The following is a 21,456-nucleotide window of genomic DNA, read 5'->3' as shown; positions in this document are numbered from 1 at the left end:
TCTCTTTTGTTGAACAGGAAACCATTTCGTCATTTCATTTCTGTTCTCATAACTTGCATAAATGCATTTGATTGGATAAAGATGCAATCAAATATGTGGGTTTAAATGTGTTTGAGGAAAATAGCATATCTGAACTATGGCCAGAAAAGTATTAAACGCACTTACTCCGTTCTGGATTTGGACCGCAGATTGGTAATCGATGACCTCAGCGTACTGTTGAACTCACCACTGAGTTTTCTGATGTATTGAGCAGCATCGCAATTTCATCAAAATCAGTTGATATAATTAGATGTAGTTTTATTTTAAAGGTGCTCTTCAGGTCAGACCAGACAATGGACTCGTTCTGCCATGCCTATGTTTTGATCATCGTTCTGAATCCCATCCAGACATATAGTCTTTGACAAAAACACAATGTTTTCAGCTTTTTGCTCAAAATTTTGCTTTTTTTATGAAACTTACCCACATTCAAGTGTTGATAAAAAAGGAATGTATGAAGCTAGAATAAATTTTTATTTTTTTTTGAAAGCAGGTATGTTCTTTCTTTTGATGTGTTGCATATTCAGAAGTAAACTAAATATTCTGAGGGGCCATGAAACTTTTGTAAAAATGATCAAAAACGCTGGCGATGTCTGGCAACTTTTTTCAAAATCTTTTTTATATTAGATAAATAATACATATATAAATGCAAAAGTCTATTTGTCATCAAGTCATAGCCAGAACTGTCTGTAAATAGCCTGTGTTAAAAAGCCACTTTTATAACATATTTTATAACATGGGATTTTGACCAAATGAGAGAAGAAAACTGAGCACCCACATAGCTACAGTAAACTTAATGAAATTATAATGAAACTGTAATGCAATACACTTACTGCCTCAGATGTGGCCATTCTAATGATGGACAAAACACTTCCAAAATTCTCAGAAATGTACTGGTCAAAAAACATTGAAACTTAATTTTGGTAAAATGTTAATAATATAATGACACATGCAAATGTCTGACCATATATAAAGCCATAATATCTTTGAAAAACTTTGACAGTTTAATAATTTTTAAAATACAGTGTTTTTTCATTTCCTGAAAAGTAGAGGTTTTTGGACATACAAGGTTTCCAGCTGACAGCAAATATATCTTCCAAAGCCACATGACAATAAGGAACAGACAAGAATCTAAGCAACTGTGCCCTCTAATCTTGATTTGTGTCAATAAAAGTAAAACAATAAAAGTAAAAATGCAGCAGTTGAGCAACACATTTCAGGTTTTACATAGTCAATTTTTCCCCAAGAGACCAGATAAACAGCTGCTTATACGTGAGCAAAATTGGGACTGTTTTCTTTCTTTTTTTTCAGCAGTTTGTGAATGAGTTTCTTGTTAAAGACATTGGTCATAACCGTGTGCATGTAGAGCAAAATGAGTTTGTCAGTTCAGTGAGGGACATGATGCAGATTGTTGGAAACAATGCTCATTAGCGCTGCTCCTCAGAGCTCCAGGGCAAAGTAGTGATCTGTGTTTTCTTACCCTGCAAAACTAGAAGGGAAGTTGAGTTGCCGTCCTGATCTCTCCACAAACGTCGTCTTCTAAGAACGCTCTGAGTAAATAATTAATTCTCTATGCTGATGGAAATTCAGTCCCCCTTATCTAGATGCTAAGATGAAGCAATATAAAAGAGACAATGCACCAAGTCTGATCAGCACAGGAAGGTAATATCTATCAGTGCCACAGGGGATCAGTTTGACTCTGCTCCAATCAGTGAGCAAGTGCCAGTGACCCAACAGCTGGTTTTATCTAATCATCCCTCATTATTGTGCCTGTATGTGTGGATGTATGTGTTTGTAAGGCCAAATGATGGATGCCGCCATTGTGTTTGGTTCCTATTCACAAAGCAATGGTGTTAATTAAAGGAATTTGCTCTGACCAATGTTTGCACTTGTGTAATTAATTCTGTAATTTTGACATTAGTGGATGTACAGATATTCTTTGCACTGGTTAAATGAGCTAAGAATAAATGCATGGATTAGGCAACTATTTGTCACCCACACAACCCTCACTATGAGGCACGTTTGAGATGTGCTGTGTTTTGAAACATTGTGAATACTGCTATGAGCCTTCTGTGAAGATATTTTGACATGCAGCACTGGAGGCAGTAGGTTTGTTGTCTCAGTTGCATGATTCACATGGGTTGCAAAGTAGCAATCAATCTAATTATGTCCCTTTGCTGCTGAAAAGAGATTCTGGCGTTTTAATTTTCTGTTTAATTCAAACCGGACACTGCTCTGTTTTTTAACAAGGCAAGCAGCACTGTTAAACGTATTCCCCAAATGAATGAGTAGTTCTTTGAAGGTCGCCAAGGTCATGTCCCTAGTAACAGTCTGTGGATTATTAAGTGGAGCCCATTAATAATTTGTACAACTATTGGACGGGTCAATGACGTGGCACTTGTGTTTTGGTCTGGATCTATTAACTTGCTCAAAAATAAAGAGAACAATAGTCAAGTCAAGTCATCTTCATTTATATAGCGCTTTTAACAATGTACATTGTTTCAAAGCAGCTTTACAGAGATAAACGTATAATTTAAGGTAACAGAGATTGTTTTGGCTTTATAGCGGTTCTTTAATAAAGTTATTTTCCAGCTAAAGTTAGTTTTGATTGATTCGCTTCCGTCGCAACGATCATTTGTTATTAAATTAGGGGCCGCTAAGACGACACCATTCTACACAGACTTTAAACGCGAACCTGTGAGAAACGCTGATGGCGTTCACATGCGCATTTAGAATTGGTTCTATAGTTACGTGCGTTTGAATATATGTGCGCAGGTTTGTAATTCCCTACAAACCAAGCCTAAACAAAGTAAAATTTTGATACAGAATTTTATTTTATTTTGTCACTTCGGAGTAGGTGCGCAAAATAAATTTTCCGGCAACGCCTTATCTGTAGAGTGGTAAAGGGATCCTCCATAGGGAGAGACTAGTTGGCACTTCAGCACTGCGTTGTCATCGGGTCCAGACGAGGGTCCTTTGTCAAATCTGGATACGGCCTGGATCCGGCAGGCTGCGGGAAAACCTCGGGATAAACAAAGACACTAAAATTAGCGTAGATGCCATTCTTCTTATGATGTAACGAGTACATCAGGATTTATGGGAAGTGTTCCCGGTTCCATCTGACCTAATCTATGCAGCCTAACATTGAATTATAGAAGTCTATAATGTATTATGTGTATGCTAGGTCAAAGAGATGTGTCTTTAATCTAGCTTTGAACTGACAGAGTGTGCTTGTTTCCCGGACAATGGTAGGAAGACTGTTCCAAAGTTTTGGTGCTAAATAGGAGAAGGATCTACGGCCAGCAGTCGATTTTGATATTCTAGGTATTATCAACTGGCCGGAATTTTGAGATCGCAATAGACGTGCAGAGGCGGCCTTACCTATGTTTCACCCGTTTCAATTGAAACGGGCCCCGCCCTCCAAGGGGGCCCCCAACAGAACAGGAAAATCCCATTCATTTTCTACCTAGGATATTTATTTTCAGACATAATGTCTAAAGTGGTTTCCAACACGTCGCTCGCGAGAGTAGCTCGTGGCCTGATTGGAGGTAGCTCGCCAAGGGCCGTTCACATATCGCGTCTTTTGCGCGCTCAAGTTCGTTATTTCAAATAATTGAAGCGACGCGCTCATTTTTTCCAGGCGCAGCGAGTCAACATGAAGGATGGGGGTGCACCCAAACTACGGGTGTTTTTTTCTTCTTCGTAAATAAATCGAGTAGCAGAGCTACAGCAAGCGTTTTTCGATGGTGGAAATCAAATTAAGCTATTAAAACTTCTCTGTCGTTGTGGAGAGCGCATGGTACATAGCAACGACGCCACGGGAAAATCGGACCGAATTTTACTATTAATAATAAAAGATAAGCTAATGTGCATTGTAAATGTCAGTATTTTGTCTTTTTTGAATCATTCTTTTTATAAAAAATGATTTAAAGGCTTAAATATGCGAGGTTTATCTTTTTATAAAAACTTTTTTGTCAAAACTTTATTTGAACTTGTACATGTTAGTAGATAACATGTTGCAAGACACTCCTTTCAAATTTGGCCATCATTTTTAATGTTACTATTTTAATGTTTATGTAAACAAAAAGTGCATATTGATGGTAAGTTTATTTGTTATTTGCTGGTTTTCGACATAAAACTTGGTGAATTGATTTTATTGTGTAGTATTAGTACTTTTTGAACAGGATTATGTGATAACCATGCTCATTTTGGTCACTATAATCATGAAATTACATTTTCATACCATTTCATCTCTAGTTATGATGCACTATAAAATCAACAATAATTGTGTTTTTACAGTATAATAATTTTTTTTATGTCAATTAAGGGTGACATATATAGGCCTACAATAACTCGTTTAGGTCTAAAACAGCATAGTTGTTAATATGAGAGTTATGAGACATTATTTAAAGATTTAATTATTGCATATAGCTCTCGGCCACTTTCATTTTTAAAAAGTAGCTAAAAAAGGTTGGAGACCCCTAAACCATCCAAGTTAGATTGACCACAAGCTACGAGGTTGTGAAACGAAAGTTTCTGCTCCTATAAAAGCCACAAAGTATAAAAATCAACCTTGTTATTTGCGATCTTCTGGAGAAATACTACACTACCCATAATTCTAAGCAAAACACTGACGTCTCTGATTGGTCGAACTTGAGTCGCGCCGCGGTTACCATGGCGATGTGTACCGCCCCCGCGAACGGTTATCTGAAGTAAATAAATACCGGTAGTTTGTGTTTATACTTTGCCTTTTTCCCGTAAGGTTAAAACGTTGTTGTTTTTTTAGCAGGGAAATAATTTGAATAGGAAATGAAATGCCAGTGGTGCCTGTTCATGAAGCTGAAAGAGCGCGTAATAAAATAATATGATGCAAACCAACAAGAATCCTTGCTTTTTCTGCTCATGTTTACATTTTATGTGGACAGGGCCCCATATTAGTTATTGAAACGGGCCCCCAGATGCTTAAGGCCGCCCCTGTAGACGTGAAGGACTATAAGCGTTAAGAGCTCGCTCAAGTACTGCGGAGCTAAACCATTTAGTGCTTTGTAAGTAATCAGCAATATTTTAAAATTTATACAATGTTTAATAGGGAGCCAATGCAGTGTTGACAGAACCGGGCTAATATGGTCATACTTCATGGTTCTGGTAAGAACTCGAGCTGCTGCGTTTTGAACCAGCTGTAGTTTGTTTATTAAGCGTGCAGGAAAACCACCCAGTAGAGCATTACAATAATCTAGCCTTGAGGTCATGAACGCATTACCTAATTGTTCCGCATTTGTCATTGAGAGCATATGACATAATTTAGAAATATTTTTAAGATGGAAAAATGCGGTTTTACAGACACTAGACACGTGACTTTCAAATGAAAGGTTGGTATCAAAGAGCAGACCCAGGTTCCTAACCGACGAGGACTTGACAGAGCAGCCATCAAGTGTTAGACAGTATTCTAGGTTATTACGTGAGGAAGTTTTTTGTCCAATAATTAGAATCTCTGTTTTTTCAGAATTTAGAAGTAGGAAATTACGAGTCATCCAATTTTTTATATCAGCTATGCATTCCGTTAATTTTGTGAATTGGTAAGTTTCGTTAGGTTTTGAAGAAATATACAGCTGAGTATCGTCAGCTTTTAAGGCCTCTCTGTAAGTAATCAAGCTCTCCTTCCATGAAATGCGAAATACCTCTAGTTTTGTTTTCTTCCAGTTGCGCTCCATTTTTCTGGCTGCTCTCTTAAGGGCCCGAGTGTGCTCGTTGTACCATGAAGTTGGACTATTTTCTTTAATCTTCTTTAAGCGCAACGGAGCAACTGTGTCTAAAGTGCAGGAAAAGAGAGAGTTAAAAGTTTCTGTTGCAATATCTAGTTCTTATAAGCTATCTGGGATGCTTAGATGATGAAATCAGGAAGATTATTAATAAAGCAATCTTTAGTGGCAGAAGTGATAGGTCTAACATATTTGAAACACGGAGTCGGCTTTGCAGCCTTGGCTAAATGAAGTTTACACGAGACTAGATAATGATCTGAGATGTCATCGCTCTGCTGCAGAATTTTAACGGCATCAACATCTATTCCATGTGATAATATTAGATCTAGAGTATGATTATGACAATTAGTAGGTCCTGACACGTGTTGTATAACTCCAACAGAGTTTACAATGTCTTTAAATGCCAATCCCAATGCATCTTTTTCATTATCGATGTGTATATTAAAATAAACAACAATTAGTACTTTATCTGCAGTCAATATTAATTCTGATTGAAAGTCCGCAAATTCTTTGATAAAATCTTTATGGTGCCCTGGTGGCCTGTATACAGTAGCCAGCACAAATCTCAAACGTGATTTATCATTTACACTATATATATTTTTACATTAAGCACCAACACTTCAAAAGAAGTATATTTAAAACTTGATTTCTTAGTGGTTTTGAAAATATTACTATAAATTACAGCAACTCCTCCCCCTTTGCGTTTCAGACGAGGCTCATGTTTATAACAGTAATCTTGCGGGGTTGACTCATTTAAAGTAATGTAATCGTTTTGTTTTAGCCAGGTTTCTGTCAAACACAGCACATCTAGATTATATTCTGTAATCATATCATTTAACAATAAATGCTTTTGAAGTAAGCGATCGAATATTCAGCAACCCAAGCTTTAGCATTTGCTCATCTGTATTATAGCTGTTTTTTATTTGTTGAACAACAATTAAATTTTTAACCTTAGAAGGGTTTGGACGTTTTTTGGATTTCCAAATTCGGGGAACAGACACAGTCTCTATGTGATGATAGCTAGGTGAAAGAGGCTCTGTGTGGATGGGATTTATCTGACCTGGGTGATAAAAAGAAAAAGAATAAAGAGAATCAAATGTGATTCATACATACAATGGCTTTAATAGCTATATGAGCATGTTTTAAAGTTAAACATTTTGTATATATTTGTATATATATAAATGTTTGTGTGATACAACACTGTACTGTTATAATAATGAAGATTTAATAACTGCTTCTCTACTAAAAAAATTGTCTGCTAAGTCAGGAAATTATATATCACATGATTTGATCTTTTTATGAAAAGGCAGGATTAATTCAGATTGTAAAATGTCATGTGGTACGACTCTCCAAAAACATAATATTTATGAATTTATATTTTTTACATTTTTTAAATTAGCAAAACAATTCAGGCAAAAAAGATCCATTGGCAATATTGCAAAAGTAAATGTGACTGCTCCTTAAAGTCGAGATTAAAAAAGGAAGTAGCTCCTTTCTTCCATATAGTAATGTACATTAGAGGAACATATTAGTGAAGAAAAAAAAGTAGGGCAATGACTTGGTTTTGCATCGGTTGTTTATTTTGAGATGTGGGCGTTGCACACAAAAACGGAGGCAGATGACTGTGAGCTTTGCAGGTGCGGGGTTTAAGAGGACTAAATAATTGGAGAAGTCCTGCAGGCCAGAGAGAAGTTTGTTTCACCGGAAGGTCAAGTTATGACATTTTTAGTAGTAATGTCCCAATGAAGCAGCATACATTTAATATTTTGATAAATATAATCAAATACACTTAATATGTTGTTATTACTGCATACTGTTTAATAATATACTACAATACACTGAGGTGCAAATAGTATCTGCCACTATTAGAATCTATATGCACTTAGTGCAAAGAAAATACCACTATTATCACTTAGTGTAAATTGCATCTATGGCTGCAATGAAAATACTTTTTGTTGCTATTTACACTTAGGGACACAACCCCGTTTTCAACTAAAAACATAAAACGCTTTGGCCATTCATTTACATGACAACGGAGTTTTGGGGGCCTGAAAACGCAAACTTTTGAAAACGGGTTTCAAAGTGCAAGTTTTTGAAAACGGTCTCTGTGTAAACAGCAAAAACGCGAATCTCTGAAGACGATGACATCATGCACATGCGTATTACGTGTTCAGTCTATAGTGTTTCATTGCCATCTAATGAATAGAATACAGGGAATACAGGATTTGTAATCGTTTTTGCGAATCCGTGTCAATGGGGATCTTTTTGACAATGGTGTTGTCTGAATGCAGAAAACTCGGAGGAAAAACTTCTCAGTTTTAAGCATACCGTTGTCGTTGTTTTATTTCAGTTTGACCTTAATTACTCTCTGTTAGTTTCCTTAGTTACCGATTAACCACACCTGTGTCTCGTTTAGTTCATGATTTATACTTCTTGTTTGGTTCTATTGCTTGTTGGTTCTCAACTTCATTTAATGTGTGTGAATTATGATTTCTCCTGGGTGATTCTCTGTGTTTATTAAAGACTGTATTTACTTCATCTTTGTCAAGAATTTTGGATTGAACCATACACAGCGTCTTATTTATCATCAGTCTGGGTGTCTGGCTTCCGAATTATTTGATAAATCAGGGAAGATTAGCTACTGCTAATGTGAGCATGTGTTGTGTCCTGCAGGGGGAGCTGCTGAGCCCGTGTCGCTGTAGTGGTTCTGTTCGCTGCACTCATGAGCCCTGTCTAATAAAGTGGATTAGTGAGAGAGGATCCTGGAGCTGCGAACTCTGCTACTACAAATACCAGGTCATCGCCATCAGCACCAAGAACCCGCTACAGGTAACTCATGCTTGCCTGAGCTTATTTTAACATTATTATTACCAAAAGCATTATGACTATGTTTTTTTTTTTTTTTTTTATGTTCCTTTGTAATTCCATGTACGTTGATGAAATATTACATTTGTAAAAGTAATCCATTTCGATTTAAAAAGTAACAGTAGGCCTACGTGTTTTAAAAGTAAAATAACTAATCTATATGGTTTTATTTATTTAGATTATACACTCCATCCTCCTGCTCAAAATGCTTATTTGAAGAGAGAGGGGTCTAATGCCCCAGTCACACTGATAGCATAGCATTTAAATAAGTTAGTCTGACATCATTATGAATTTTTTTAGAAGTCAGCTCAGTCGAGCTCTGGCGATCATATTACTCCTGCTTCTAGGCTCATTTTAAATTCTGACAAGACCAATTCAGTGATTTGTTAACCTGAGTTACTGAATCAGTAGTTCATTGAAAAGAATTGGCTCTAAAGAAAGATTTGTTGTTATGCTTTGAAATGTAGTGAAGAAAAAAAAACTTAAAATGAAGAAACTCTGATTAAGTCCAAATAAATAAATAAATATACTTACATGTGTTACGGAGTAAAACTGCTTTAGTTTTGTCCACCATGCAGGTATTATTTGCATTGCACTAAATGGCCAATACAGTTTGTGGACACCTGAACACAACACCCAAATGTAGATGTGGGAACATGGTTGCAGGGAACATTGCTCTCATTCATTATAGAGCGTCAGTGAGGTCAGACACTGATTTTATATGATGGGGCTTGGCTCACAGTCATCACAAAGGTGCTCATTGAGTTTCAGGTGGGCTTTTTTTGAAGGCCAGCCAATTTCTTCCACACCACAGTCGGTAAATAATTTCTTTATAGATACCACTTTGTGCAGAGGAAAATTAAAATATTTAGTCTCATTGTTTGGACATTTACATGGCTGCATAGTATACTTGATTAAAGTAGAAAACATTCATTAGAAGGTGATGTTCACATACTCTGGCCATATACTGCACCTTGGCATACCATGTATGATATACCAAAATATAGCCATCTGATACCATCACTGTGCCATTGTACCACCATAATACTGAGAGCATTAGCAGTGTGTTTATCTTATTCCTTTCATATGATGAGCTCATATAATTAATTTGCTTGTCTGGGTTCAAAGCTTCTGCTCTCAATGATATTACTTTCAGCCTTTTTTCTTTTCTTTTGATCTGACCTTCAGATGATAAATAGGACACTTTCTTCTTTGTTTTGGTTATTTTAAAGGTGCAATACAAAACTTTGGCCATACAATTACCAGGGTTCCCACGGGTCCTTGAAATCCTTGAAAGTTTGTGAATCTGATTTTTTTTTGTTGTTTTTTTTGTTCAAGGCCCCTGGAAAGTTTTTGAAAATAAACATTCATGGATACAGGTCCTTGAAAGTACTTGAATTTATTTTGTGCAAAAAGTTTTCTGGAAAAAATGCCATTTTATTCCCTCCAGTTCGCTAATGTGTTATTTCGCCAACACTTCGTGGCCTGTGCATACTAGATTGCTTGATTTAGGCTACCTAAGTTACGTGCATTTACGCATTACGTAAAGTGTTTCCCGGTGCTTTGTGTTGTACGTTGCCATGACTTCACGCGCGCACGAAACTACTATGATGGTACCTCAACGTTTCACAGACACACCGTGAAACATTGCAAAAATAGGCTGAAACCGCTGAAACGTGTTGCCTGGAAAATGCAAGTTTCAAGATATTTGGAATGTTTTATAATGATCTGCACTATGTTGGATATGGTTTCAGTGCTTATACCGAACCCAAATATGTTTAGTCAATAGCCCTATTCGGACGGTAATTGTTTATCATGGGGTCGTAAAGTATTTTCATCATTTAGGGGTTGGTCTGTGATTTAATTGCCGTCCGAAACCAGAATGTCAGTGTTTTTCTCCCACCACCCGCGTATTTTTTTAAATGTTTTTTTCATAAACACCAAGGTCGTGTGGTGATAATTGCCGTCTGAATCCACATATCTGAGTTTACAAGAAGAGATCACTTCAAAATTCACTGTTTAAATCCTTTTTGATCACTGCCAATCAACATACGTATACGCTAACTGTTACGCTTAACCGCTTCACCTTAGCGAGCAAAAAGGAGAAAGAGAAAAAAGCACATAAACATTTGAAATGGGCCGTTATTGTGACAGCAATATATATGATCCAATTTTAAAATATGTAGGCTATTATGCATAACAATACAAAATACAAATACATCCTTTTGAGAAAATGCAAGAATATAATAACCGTTTCGAATATGGCATACGCGCGTCTAGCTTCATATTTGTATAAATGAGAATTAAATAATTAAATGATAAATAGAACATTATTTTATTAAATTAAATACAAATTTATTCGTATTATTCCAAGCATATGACATTTTATTTACAGCAGACAATCACGTGACTGACCACGGGAGCAGCGCGTTCGCATGTTCGTGGACTTACAAAACTCGCTCCTCCACCGTCAATACACGGGTTTCTTGTATACAAACAATACCGGATGCGCGCGCATCCAGGAGGCAGAAAACCCCTAGCTGTTATGCCGAGTTCTGTAAAAGAACATTGCAATTAACGTAGATTTCGCATTGTTTGTAATTTCTTGTTGACTCAACAATAAACTGCAATTTCAGAGTCGGATCTGTTTGTTTGTGTTTCATATTAATATAACATTATGTAAAACGTCCAACTGTTTACGAATCAAAATCCGGACATACTGTGATGTATGTATGAATTATCATGTTAGACTAAGTTAGTAATGTAATTAGGGTGACCACCATCAAACAAACCAAATGTGGGACGATTATAAGTTTGTGTGGGACAATGTGGGACATGTTACCAACACCAAAACATAACCTGAAACTGTTATATAATGTTTATCTAATTTAATAAAAACATTTGTATTCTGCCTTTCAGCTGATAAAAATGATTTGTTCTTTAGTTCCTTTCCTTCCAGAAAACACCATTACATCACTATGTAACATAACATGTCTTTATTTTACATGTCATTTAAATTCAACATCACTGAGCCCAAAGGCAGCAGGCATCATGCGCATATATATATATATATATATATATATATATATATATATATATATATATATATATATATATATATATATATATATCATTTATTATTATTATTATTATTATTTGAAACAGTTCTGACCAACTCAACTAAAACAACAAAATAAACAATGAACAAATAAAATATAAAACATGAAATTAGATCATTGACAGTCTTATATATTAAGAATATATTAAACCAAAAACGTTCAGATTTTTTAGAAAGGATGTGAATTAAAACAACCACAGCAGGCAACAAGTTGATAAATTCTGTTAAATTTAAATTTACCAAATTATCTATTTGTTTTCTGACAGGGAACACATGGAACGAATCACCGCTCCACATTTTGATTGACAGCCGTCACAACCTACTAGTGACCGTGTTTACTCCTTTCCTTTCAACCATTGGATAGGATTTAAAAAACGGATGTTGTATTTGCACTTCTGACGAAGCGAAGTTAAATATAGGTGAAAAACTACGCTACAACAAGAATAAATAAAACTTACTCTTAGCAATGGTGAGATCTTGCCGGATCCCTACGCAATACATGACGATCTTTGGATTGTGGATGACAAGAAGTGACCAGCAATTGTATGGCCTGATATATAGCCATAATTATCTTATTCAAGCAAGTGTGTATACAAGAGAAATGATTTGAGCGTACAAATCCCTTGATGCATACAACTACGTGCTATGTGGTCATGTGCAGCTCGTCAAATTATGAATAGAAAGAATATAACATACAACTTCCTCCTTCTGTCCCACTCTTCCATTTGCCTAGATTTGGAATTACTTGCAACATGTATAATTTAAATGAGCAGATAAATTACAACAGATAGACCTGCATGTAAATAAATTACGCAACAACTCCTTGGTATTTTGACTTAGCGACAACACCACCACTATGCAGGGCTGGACTGGGACAAAAATTCGGCCCTGGCATTTTGGCCCAGACTGGCCCACTACATATGATCATAGACACCACCCATCTTTGCACGCCCTTGAATATGTTTTTGTTCAACTCCTATTCCTTAAAATCACTAATGCCATGTAATGAGTGAGAGTTAAAATTGTAATTTATTAACACAATTGAACTATTCTCCACAGTGATCAATCAAAAAAAAAAAAAATGCCATAAGCTGCATTGACATAGCAATACCAGTGTTTCTCACAGGATTTTTGGTAAAGCTGTGGTGAGTGTGCCTCTAGGGGGGTTTGGGGGCATGCCCCCCCATAAGAAAATTTTGTGCATTTTAATGTTAAATTCATCAATCTGGTGCTCTTTGAGAGTTTAAAAAATTAAAAAAGCTTCAACCCATATTCAGTGTGCAAATTAAGCAAAGAAAAATTCAAACCTCTTTTAGTTATAGTTTCTGTCTAGATTACTCTACTACACAATAAGTTCTAATATTAATTCAATGATATAATAGCCATATATTGTAAAACTAATGCACTGAAAAATAAAGGAAGCTTTCATGATTAGTTTTTGTACTAATTTCTATAGTTGTAAGAGATAAGCACATGATTTTTTATTTTGAGGGAAACTGCACAGTTATTTTGGCGGTAAACATGATTTACAAACGAGTCTCATTAAATTTAGTAAATTGCAGTAGCCTATTGGTAATCGTCAACTATGCAGATGTGGAAATAATGCGTAACTGGGTATAATGGGTTCCTACACTCATGACATATCCAAGTGTTTTGAAAGTAGTTCTGCTTACCGCAGGCTCTACACTTTCTCTCTCTCTCCTGATCCTCCTCACTATCATCATCAGCCACTGGAGCTGATTAAGGTCCTGTTGCTGCAGAAAATATATTTTGACTAGGGGTGTAACGGTTCACAAAAATCACGGTTCGATACGATACAATACGATACACTTTTGTCACGGTTCGGTTCGATACGATACACTTTTGTCACGGTTCGATACGATACACTTGTGTCATGGTTCGGTTCGGTACGTTTTTGATACAGCAAAAAGATGTAATTTTTTTTATTCTTTTTTTTATTAAAACTAACATCATAAAGTACAATTTTTTTTTTTAGTTTGAGCAATTCTGGAGCTATAATTGATTCTTCTTAGGAGCATATAAATCAAAACAGCTCCTTGGAAAAAATGAAATGTAATATTCTAGTAGTTATAAATAAAGGTTTATTTTAGTTCAGATTAACATTTTGAGGGCAGCAATTGTATTCATAATGTCAAAATAAAACAGACGCAATGTTACTTGAGGCATTATAGCCTAATATTCCTGCCAAACTTCCATGCAGGGTTGCAGTTAGTAAATCCATGGTGAATGTCGCTGATCTGTGGACTCTGGATAGTTCATTCATGGCACAATGTTTCTTCCTGGTTTCCAGGTCAGCGCTGTTTGATCCGTTAATAACGGAGAAATGTGAATGTTTCTCACACTAGATCTCGCAGTGATGTTATTACTTCAGTGGCGAATGCAAATGCTTTCTTTACTGGATCTCTTATTAGCGCTGTGTAGTAACAGTGTCGCTTGATCAAGATCGGCTCGCGCTGCACTGGTCTAAACTGATTAACGGTCCTTCAACCACACAATAACGAGCAGTTTCGTTTCGCTTGCATTACGTTTGCCATGATGTTGGGCAATGTTGTGGTCGCGCCGGCGTCTCTTACATTTTGAGCGCGCTTGCCACGCGCAACGCGCCAACATTTGAAATAACAAAATTTTGGTCGGCAGGAAAAATAGTCCAACGTTCGTTCGGTTTTAAAATGCGTAGTGCGTACCGAAAGCCTCGTACCGAACAGTTCAATACGAATACGTGTATCGTTACACCCCTAATTTTGACACATTTTACAGCGTTCTGTATCTATTTTTTACGCAATTTCTCTGCACATTCCTTGCGTTTTTTCTCCATCTCTCAGACTATTTTGACAGATAGATACACACTGACACAGACCCAAAGGAGGTGTTTAAAGATGTGATTGGCCCAGCTCAGTGTCAATCAAGAAAAGAACCAATGGGCCTACGTGTTCCATGGGCCGGTGTGTCCGAAAAAAAAAACTAACGCTGCCTTTTTTTGACCAATGCATTACACCGGCACTAACCCAGCGCCGCCAATTAAGCAAAACAAAACAAAACGAATGGGCCGCCGATGTACTAGTTTTATGGGCCATTAAGTAGCCTAAACAAACAAACAAACAAACATTTTTTATATAGCCTACATACATATGAGATGCATCGGCCCAAAAAGCACGTCGGCCCACCGGGAATCTCCCGGTAGTCCCGATGGCCAGTACATGCCTGCCACTATGCTACTAGCCTAAAGCCTTTACTCCAGTACGAAGACCGCGGGTCTTTCTGCCTCCTGGTTGCGTGCGCAAGCAGTGATGACGTCGCCGAGAAATCCATGTATAAATCGGCATCCGAATGTTTTTATCACTGAGGTGCCATGCAGGGCCGGTTCTAGACATTTGGAGGCCCTAGGCAAAATTCATGTTGGAGGCCCCCCACCCCCAATAAAAAACACTTGAAACAAATATGATTCCTAACCTTTTTATTTATACAACATTTAATTTTAAATTTAGTATATTTTTACTTACACAGTACATAAGTTTGGACAAATTACTATTTTTAATGTTTTTGAAAGAAGTCTCTTATGCTCATCAAGCCTGGATTTATTTGATCAAAAATACAGAAAAATAATATAGTGAAATATTATTACAATTTAAAATAATGGTTTTCTATTTTACTATACTTTAAAATATATTTCTGCGATTCAAAGCTGAATTTAGTGTCACGTGATCCTTTAGAAAACTTTATAATATTCTGATTTATTATCAAATGTTAGAAATGGTGCTTAATTTTTATTTTATAACATGTGATACTTTTTTCAGGATTTTTTGATTATTAAAAAGTTGTTTTAAAAAAGTTTTCACTATCACTTTTATATATTTAACACATCCTCGCTGAATATTCCTGTTTTTTTCTGTATTTTGATCAAATAAATGCAGGCTTGTAGACAGGGCCGTTTCTAGCCTTTTGGCACCCTAGGCAAGATTCCTATTGAGTAATAAGGAACCAAACCCCCCCCCCCCCCCCCCAATTAGAACTTTGAGAGCTAAAAATTAAGAGCAAATATATAAGTATTCCTATGACGTAAAATCCATATAGCCAATAATATGTACTGTATAAATTAAAATGAATATTTCAAGAGTATATTTTACATTACACTATAGTATAGGAAAATTACAATATTTTTGTCCTAATTTCTTCACTTGCAAGAAATAAACCCTTTAGCTTTTATTTTGGAGAAAAACACCAGATCACCATGCTGATTGCGTGAGCAAAGTGCGCACTTTTCTTTAAATCACGCAGCATAAACAGAATGCCTGTATAGGCTACTTAATTAAAGTCTTGTGTTGTTTTATAAAGGCACAAAGCCATATCACGATTTCGATTTTAGTTCGTTGACAAAATATAACGCTAGAAACCTTTATGTTAGGCTATAAATTTTACATCTCATGTGTTGGGAAAAGGGAGAAGAGCGAGTTCGGCAAAAGGCGGATTCGAACGCATCAAAAGCTACTTTCAAGCACCTCACGCCCTATGACCTATGCCACTGTAGATATTTAGTGGTGGGCGCTTAGTGCAAATATACGCTCCATTATCGGAAATGTAAAAAAATAAGGATTTTTCTTCCACTCGCTTGGGCGAGAAAAAAATCTCTTGTTGTGGTGGGGGCTCTCACTGGCGCCCCCCAGCTGTTTGCGCCCTAGGCGACCGCCTAGTTTGCCTATGCCTAGAAACGGCCCTGCTTGTAGAGCATAATAAGAAACTTCTTTCAAAAACATTAAAGATAGTAATGGGTCCAGACTTTTTACTGGTAGCTACTACATCAAAATTTATCTAAGGTAATCTCTTTTTTGTTTAATGAAGATGTTATTGTTCTTGTTGTTATTTTTAGCTGTTTTATTCAGTTTATTCACAGTTCCAGAATCCCACTTCAGTAGATGAACATGAACCTGCTTTTATAATTGTTTTCATAGCTGCGTTATGGGCAGGATTTTTCCCTCCCATTTAATCAATATCTGCAGATATTGTCATATTATTAATATCAGTAATATGATATTATGTATTGCATTGCTACCTTAAATATGCTATACACAAATCAAGTGGAAGAGAAAGATACGATCGCTACTGAGCAGGAAAAAAATTCTAATCTAATATTCGTATAGGCTATGATGTCAGGGTATTATCTAATCATCAGCATCAGAATATAGAAGATAGACCCATAGATATGAGATCCTTTATTTGAAACATTTAAAAATGTTGCAGTGTGTTGGTTTTTTAACTTTGAATACAAACGTCTTGTCTTTTACTTTTGTAGCTTTTTACTAGTCAGCTCCCAACGCGATGTTATTCGTTGTACGCGCAAATTCAAAGCGTCGCGTCTGGGCACGTTAGACGCTCGCGCTCTTTTAAACTCGTAGACTAGACAAACAAAGCGGTGAATGATTTTTCCAGAAATACGCTGATCTACAGTAGCCCACACGTTTATATTTAAAATACATTGCAATCACTCCAAAATCGATGACCTGCATTTCGAGCTGTGCTTCTTTGCGTGCCTATTTAGGCTTTTGCTTCGCACTCGCTGCACCTGATGGATGCGTTCGTTGACCGCCTCTGACCGCCGCTGACGTCCCCTCGGACTTAACTGGCTGGCGCCTCTATATATACAGTCATGGGCTGACGTTAATGTGACGTAATGTAACAGTCTATGGTTAAGATAAACATCGTCACTATTTTTAGTTAATTAATACATTTTGAAATAAATTGTAGATAGGACATTTGTACATTTTTTTTTTTTTTTTTTTGTCCCTCTGTCTGGGCCCCATCCCGCCAATCGGGCCCTAGGCACGTGCCTAGTTTGCCTTTGCGTTAATCCGGCTCTGGTGCCATGCATGATGCAAAATGTATTTTTACAGACGTCCACATGAGAAACAATTAACGTCCGAATAGGGCTTGAATTGCTTCGCTTGTTAAGATAATATAAACCCATGAGGCAAGAAAACTTAAAAGAATATTCATATATCTTAAAGGTGCATGTGTAATATTTAGGAGGATCTGTTGACAGAAATGCAATATCATATAGGCTACATAACTTTATTTTCAGTGGTGTTAAAGACCTTACTTAATGAACTGTTGTGTTTGTATTAGAATGAGCCATTTCTATCTACATACATTGCGGGTCTCCTTACATTGAAATACCCATTTTGCGCCACCATGTTTCTACAGGAGCCCTAAACAGACAAACACGTTTCGTCACTATGTTGTTCTTCGTGCAAAGAAGCTAGCTAAAGTCAGCGAATAAAACACTAACACAATGATGAACAAGTAACAATAATATTCGCAATAACATAATTTTACTGAATAATTAAGTAAACAATCTCTTCATTTATCTTTGTCTCAGACAACAAAATATTTCACGTATCACGGTATCACGGTGTAACCTTGCTCTCACTTTAAATGTGTCCCTACATTATGTCCTTGAATTTGAGGATATTGGACCTGGAAAGTCCTTGAAAGGTCCTTGAATTTGAAGTTAACCAAGGTGTGGGAACCCTGAATGACCGAATTTTTTTTGTTTTGTATTTTTAACATCAGCTGTACTTTCAGTTGACTTGCCTATGTTAGGATCTTTCATTCTACACTAAGATCTATAACCAGCAAGAAGAACGTCTACAGGGCACGTATTTAAAAAAAAAAAGAAGAAGAAGAAGAAGAAGAAGAAGAAAAGGAGGAAAGAAAGTTGTCTGAGCAAGTAGACAGACCATATTTTAGTTTATATAAAACAGCAAGAAATTATTTTGACATTTTTCTTGCCAAATCCATCCCAACTGCTAAAAATATAATATTATTGGGGAATTGGGTTAAGGGAAGAACAGTATGTTCAGTATTTTTGTTTTGTATGTACTTCATCTCAAAGATCTTCCAGAGCGCACCTTTAAAATAATGATATGAATAATAAAACCAAAAAAAGTAAACAACTACCATTCAAGAGTTTGGAGTCGGTAAGATTGTACAAAATACAGTACAAACAATAATATTGTGAAATATTCATACAATTTAAAATAAATGTTTTGTATTATTTTAATATCTACAAGTGCATTTTAAAAAAATGTAATTTATTCCTCTAATGGCAAAGCTGATTTTTTTAAAAGCTGTTACTCCAGTGTTTAGTGTCACAAGACTCTTCAGAAATCATTCTAATATGCTGATTTGCTGCTTAAGAAACATTTATATCAATGTTAAAAACACTTAAAGCTTAATATTTTTCTGGAAGCCACAATACACTTTTTTTCAGGATGAATAGAAATTTCAAAAGAACAGCATTTATTTGAAATATATTTTTTGTAACAAGTCTTGATCAATTTAATGCCTCCTTGCTGAATAAAAGTACACATAAAAAACTGTTTTTATTCTGACTGGTATTAAGTCACTTATATTATCTGTTTAATATTGTTCAGTGTTTTCTTGTTCTTCATGTGTGTTTAAATGTGTGTCTGGTACTGTGCTATCTATTAGCTCATCGTTTTTTTCTGTGTCTCCAGTGGCAGGCCATCTCTTTGACAGTGATAGAGAAAGTCCAGATAGCTGCAGCTGTTCTGGGTTCGCTGTTCCTGATAGCCAGTATCTCCTGGCTGGTGTGGTCCTCCCTCAGCCCCTCGGCCAAGTGGCAAAGGCAGGACCTGCTCTTCCAGATCTGTTATGCCATGTACGGCTTCATGGACCTGGTTTGCATTGGTAGGTCATTGGATTCTCAATAACTGCAATGCTGTGCTTTTACATGTTTGTATGTTTACTTGTCTGAGAATATCAGACACTGTCTGTGAGGGGGAGGGAGTGGGTGGGTAGGGGGACCTTTGAGTACACTGTGACTCTAGTGGCCTCACTGGTAACCAACATCTAGGCCTATTGGAACCAGCTGAAACATAATGTTGAATTACAAGCCCACTTTCCTCTAAAAACACAGGAAAGTAAAGGAAAAGTGCAGGCAGAACTAAGAGGATTGTGTTTTTCAGGCAAGCCACAGGGAGCCATGAGTAATTGCTGCATTTCAGTTAATGAATGCATTTTTTTTATGTATCTACTGAATAAAATTCCTAACAGTAGAAATGGAAAGACTGAAAGATTGAGAACTGGAAATTGATTCTTGCATAGATGCCATTCAAATTCAAATTGGCCACAATATACTGGCTGCACACTAAGAATGTACAATTTTCAATCCATCCAATATTAAGTGACTTAAACTATTAGACTAGCAAAGCTAACTTAAACTGGCTATATTCAGAATGAAACTCTATCTTACCGATTACTGCTCAGGACTGATAACTGATACTGTGAAACATAACAGTGCACAGCAATAACCATTTCAAGCAGTAGTTTGCTACATTTTTGTCACATGATCTCATCACATTAGTTAAAGGGGTCATATTACAACACATTCTCATACCTAAGGCGTCACTTTTTGTCACTTTCAACCATGCTTCAATATCTGACGCTCAAAGCACCCTTTAGCGTCCATATGTGACACTTCGGTTATGGGTAGGTTTAGGCGTCATGTAACTGACGCTTTCGGAAGCGTCAATATCTGACGCTCAAAGCACCCTTTAGCGTCAATATGTGACGCTTCGGTTGGGTAGGTTTAGGTCTGTGGTAGGGTTATGCGTCTCATATGGACGCTAAAGGGTGCTTTGAGCGTCAGATATTGAAGCATGGTTGAAAGTGACGCCTTGGGTATGAGAACGGGTTGCATGCTTTTTCACTTTTTCAACTTTAGTTAGTGTGTGATGTTGCTGTTCTGCAAGGTTACAAAGCTCCAATATATTTTATTTAACAGAATATTCTTTCCAAGAACTATAACAAACGACTCGTTTGGAATACAACACATTTTTTTTGAAGTCACAATGTTACTCATTTAAATAATCCCGGCCCACAGAATATGTCAAAAATAGGACGAGGCCTGGCTGAGCTGCATTAGAGAAGACAGTGTTGTCACTATGTCAAAGAGACACTGCTTTATCCACCCTGTTTCCAAAACGATTTTTTTTTTTAAGGTGATAATACACAGGGAAACTTTTTTGAGCAATGTTGCCATGCAATGTTGCTTGGGAACTGTCCCGTTGAGAATGGGCAACAAATTTCTATCTGGATACTTTAGATCGGTCGTAGGCCCTGTGTCTCTCTTGGTCCCCCGTTGACGGCAACATTGCCCAGTAACATTGCTCAAAAAGTTTCCCCGTGTATTATAACCTCAGTGGTTAATATTTATTTTAGACACTGTTCATGAACATTGTTACACCAACGTTTATCTGTGTGCTGCGCATTTCACGGAGAACAGCTTCCAGAAGCTAAGAGAGCACAATGCAGGTTACACACAAAAGCTTCTCCTGAAATGGAGCAGTTCCCACTTTGTCTGGACAATCTGTTGTTTGTGGATCACTTGTGAGTATGTCTTATCATTTCTAGTTGCGTTTTCGATTAACAGTTTTTTTATAAGTTTTATTGCAACAAACTACAATGTAAACAAAGGACAAAGCTGTTTACCTCCGCTCGCCTGCTAGCCAACATTAGTGTTGATATAATGTTTACTGTAGCTTTTGTAAGCTCTCGCTTTTGTAAGACTGTTCACCTCCCCTTAGGAAAATGATCCATGGTTGTGTGATTGATTATTGTTTGTATTACCATAGTTTCCGA

The 21,456-nt window shown here is 36.6% G+C and overlaps 1 protein-coding gene across 1 annotated transcript in view; it reads left to right on the top strand.

Annotated features, from left to right (window-relative positions):
* Nucleotides 1-21,456, top strand: part of marchf4a (membrane-associated ring finger (C3HC4) 4a) — a gene marked incomplete at its 5' end in the record, with an annotated part of 62,491 nt that overhangs the window by 27,524 nt on the left and 13,511 nt on the right. Inside the window, 2 exons of the mRNA XM_081361031.1 lie at nt 8,469-8,624; nt 19,311-19,503. Of these exons, the coding sequence (XP_081217157.1) occupies nt 8,469-8,624; nt 19,311-19,503 (349 nt within the window). The remainder of the gene's footprint in view (nt 1-8,468; nt 8,625-19,310; nt 19,504-21,456) is intronic.

Source organism: Scardinius erythrophthalmus (genome assembly GCF_964197995.2).
Source record: "Scardinius erythrophthalmus genome assembly, chromosome: 3".
Taxonomy (NCBI): domain Eukaryota; kingdom Metazoa; phylum Chordata; class Actinopteri; order Cypriniformes; family Leuciscidae; genus Scardinius; species Scardinius erythrophthalmus.
The sequence above is the reverse complement of the archived record's forward strand: the minus strand, read 5'-3'. Positions and strand labels throughout refer to the sequence as shown.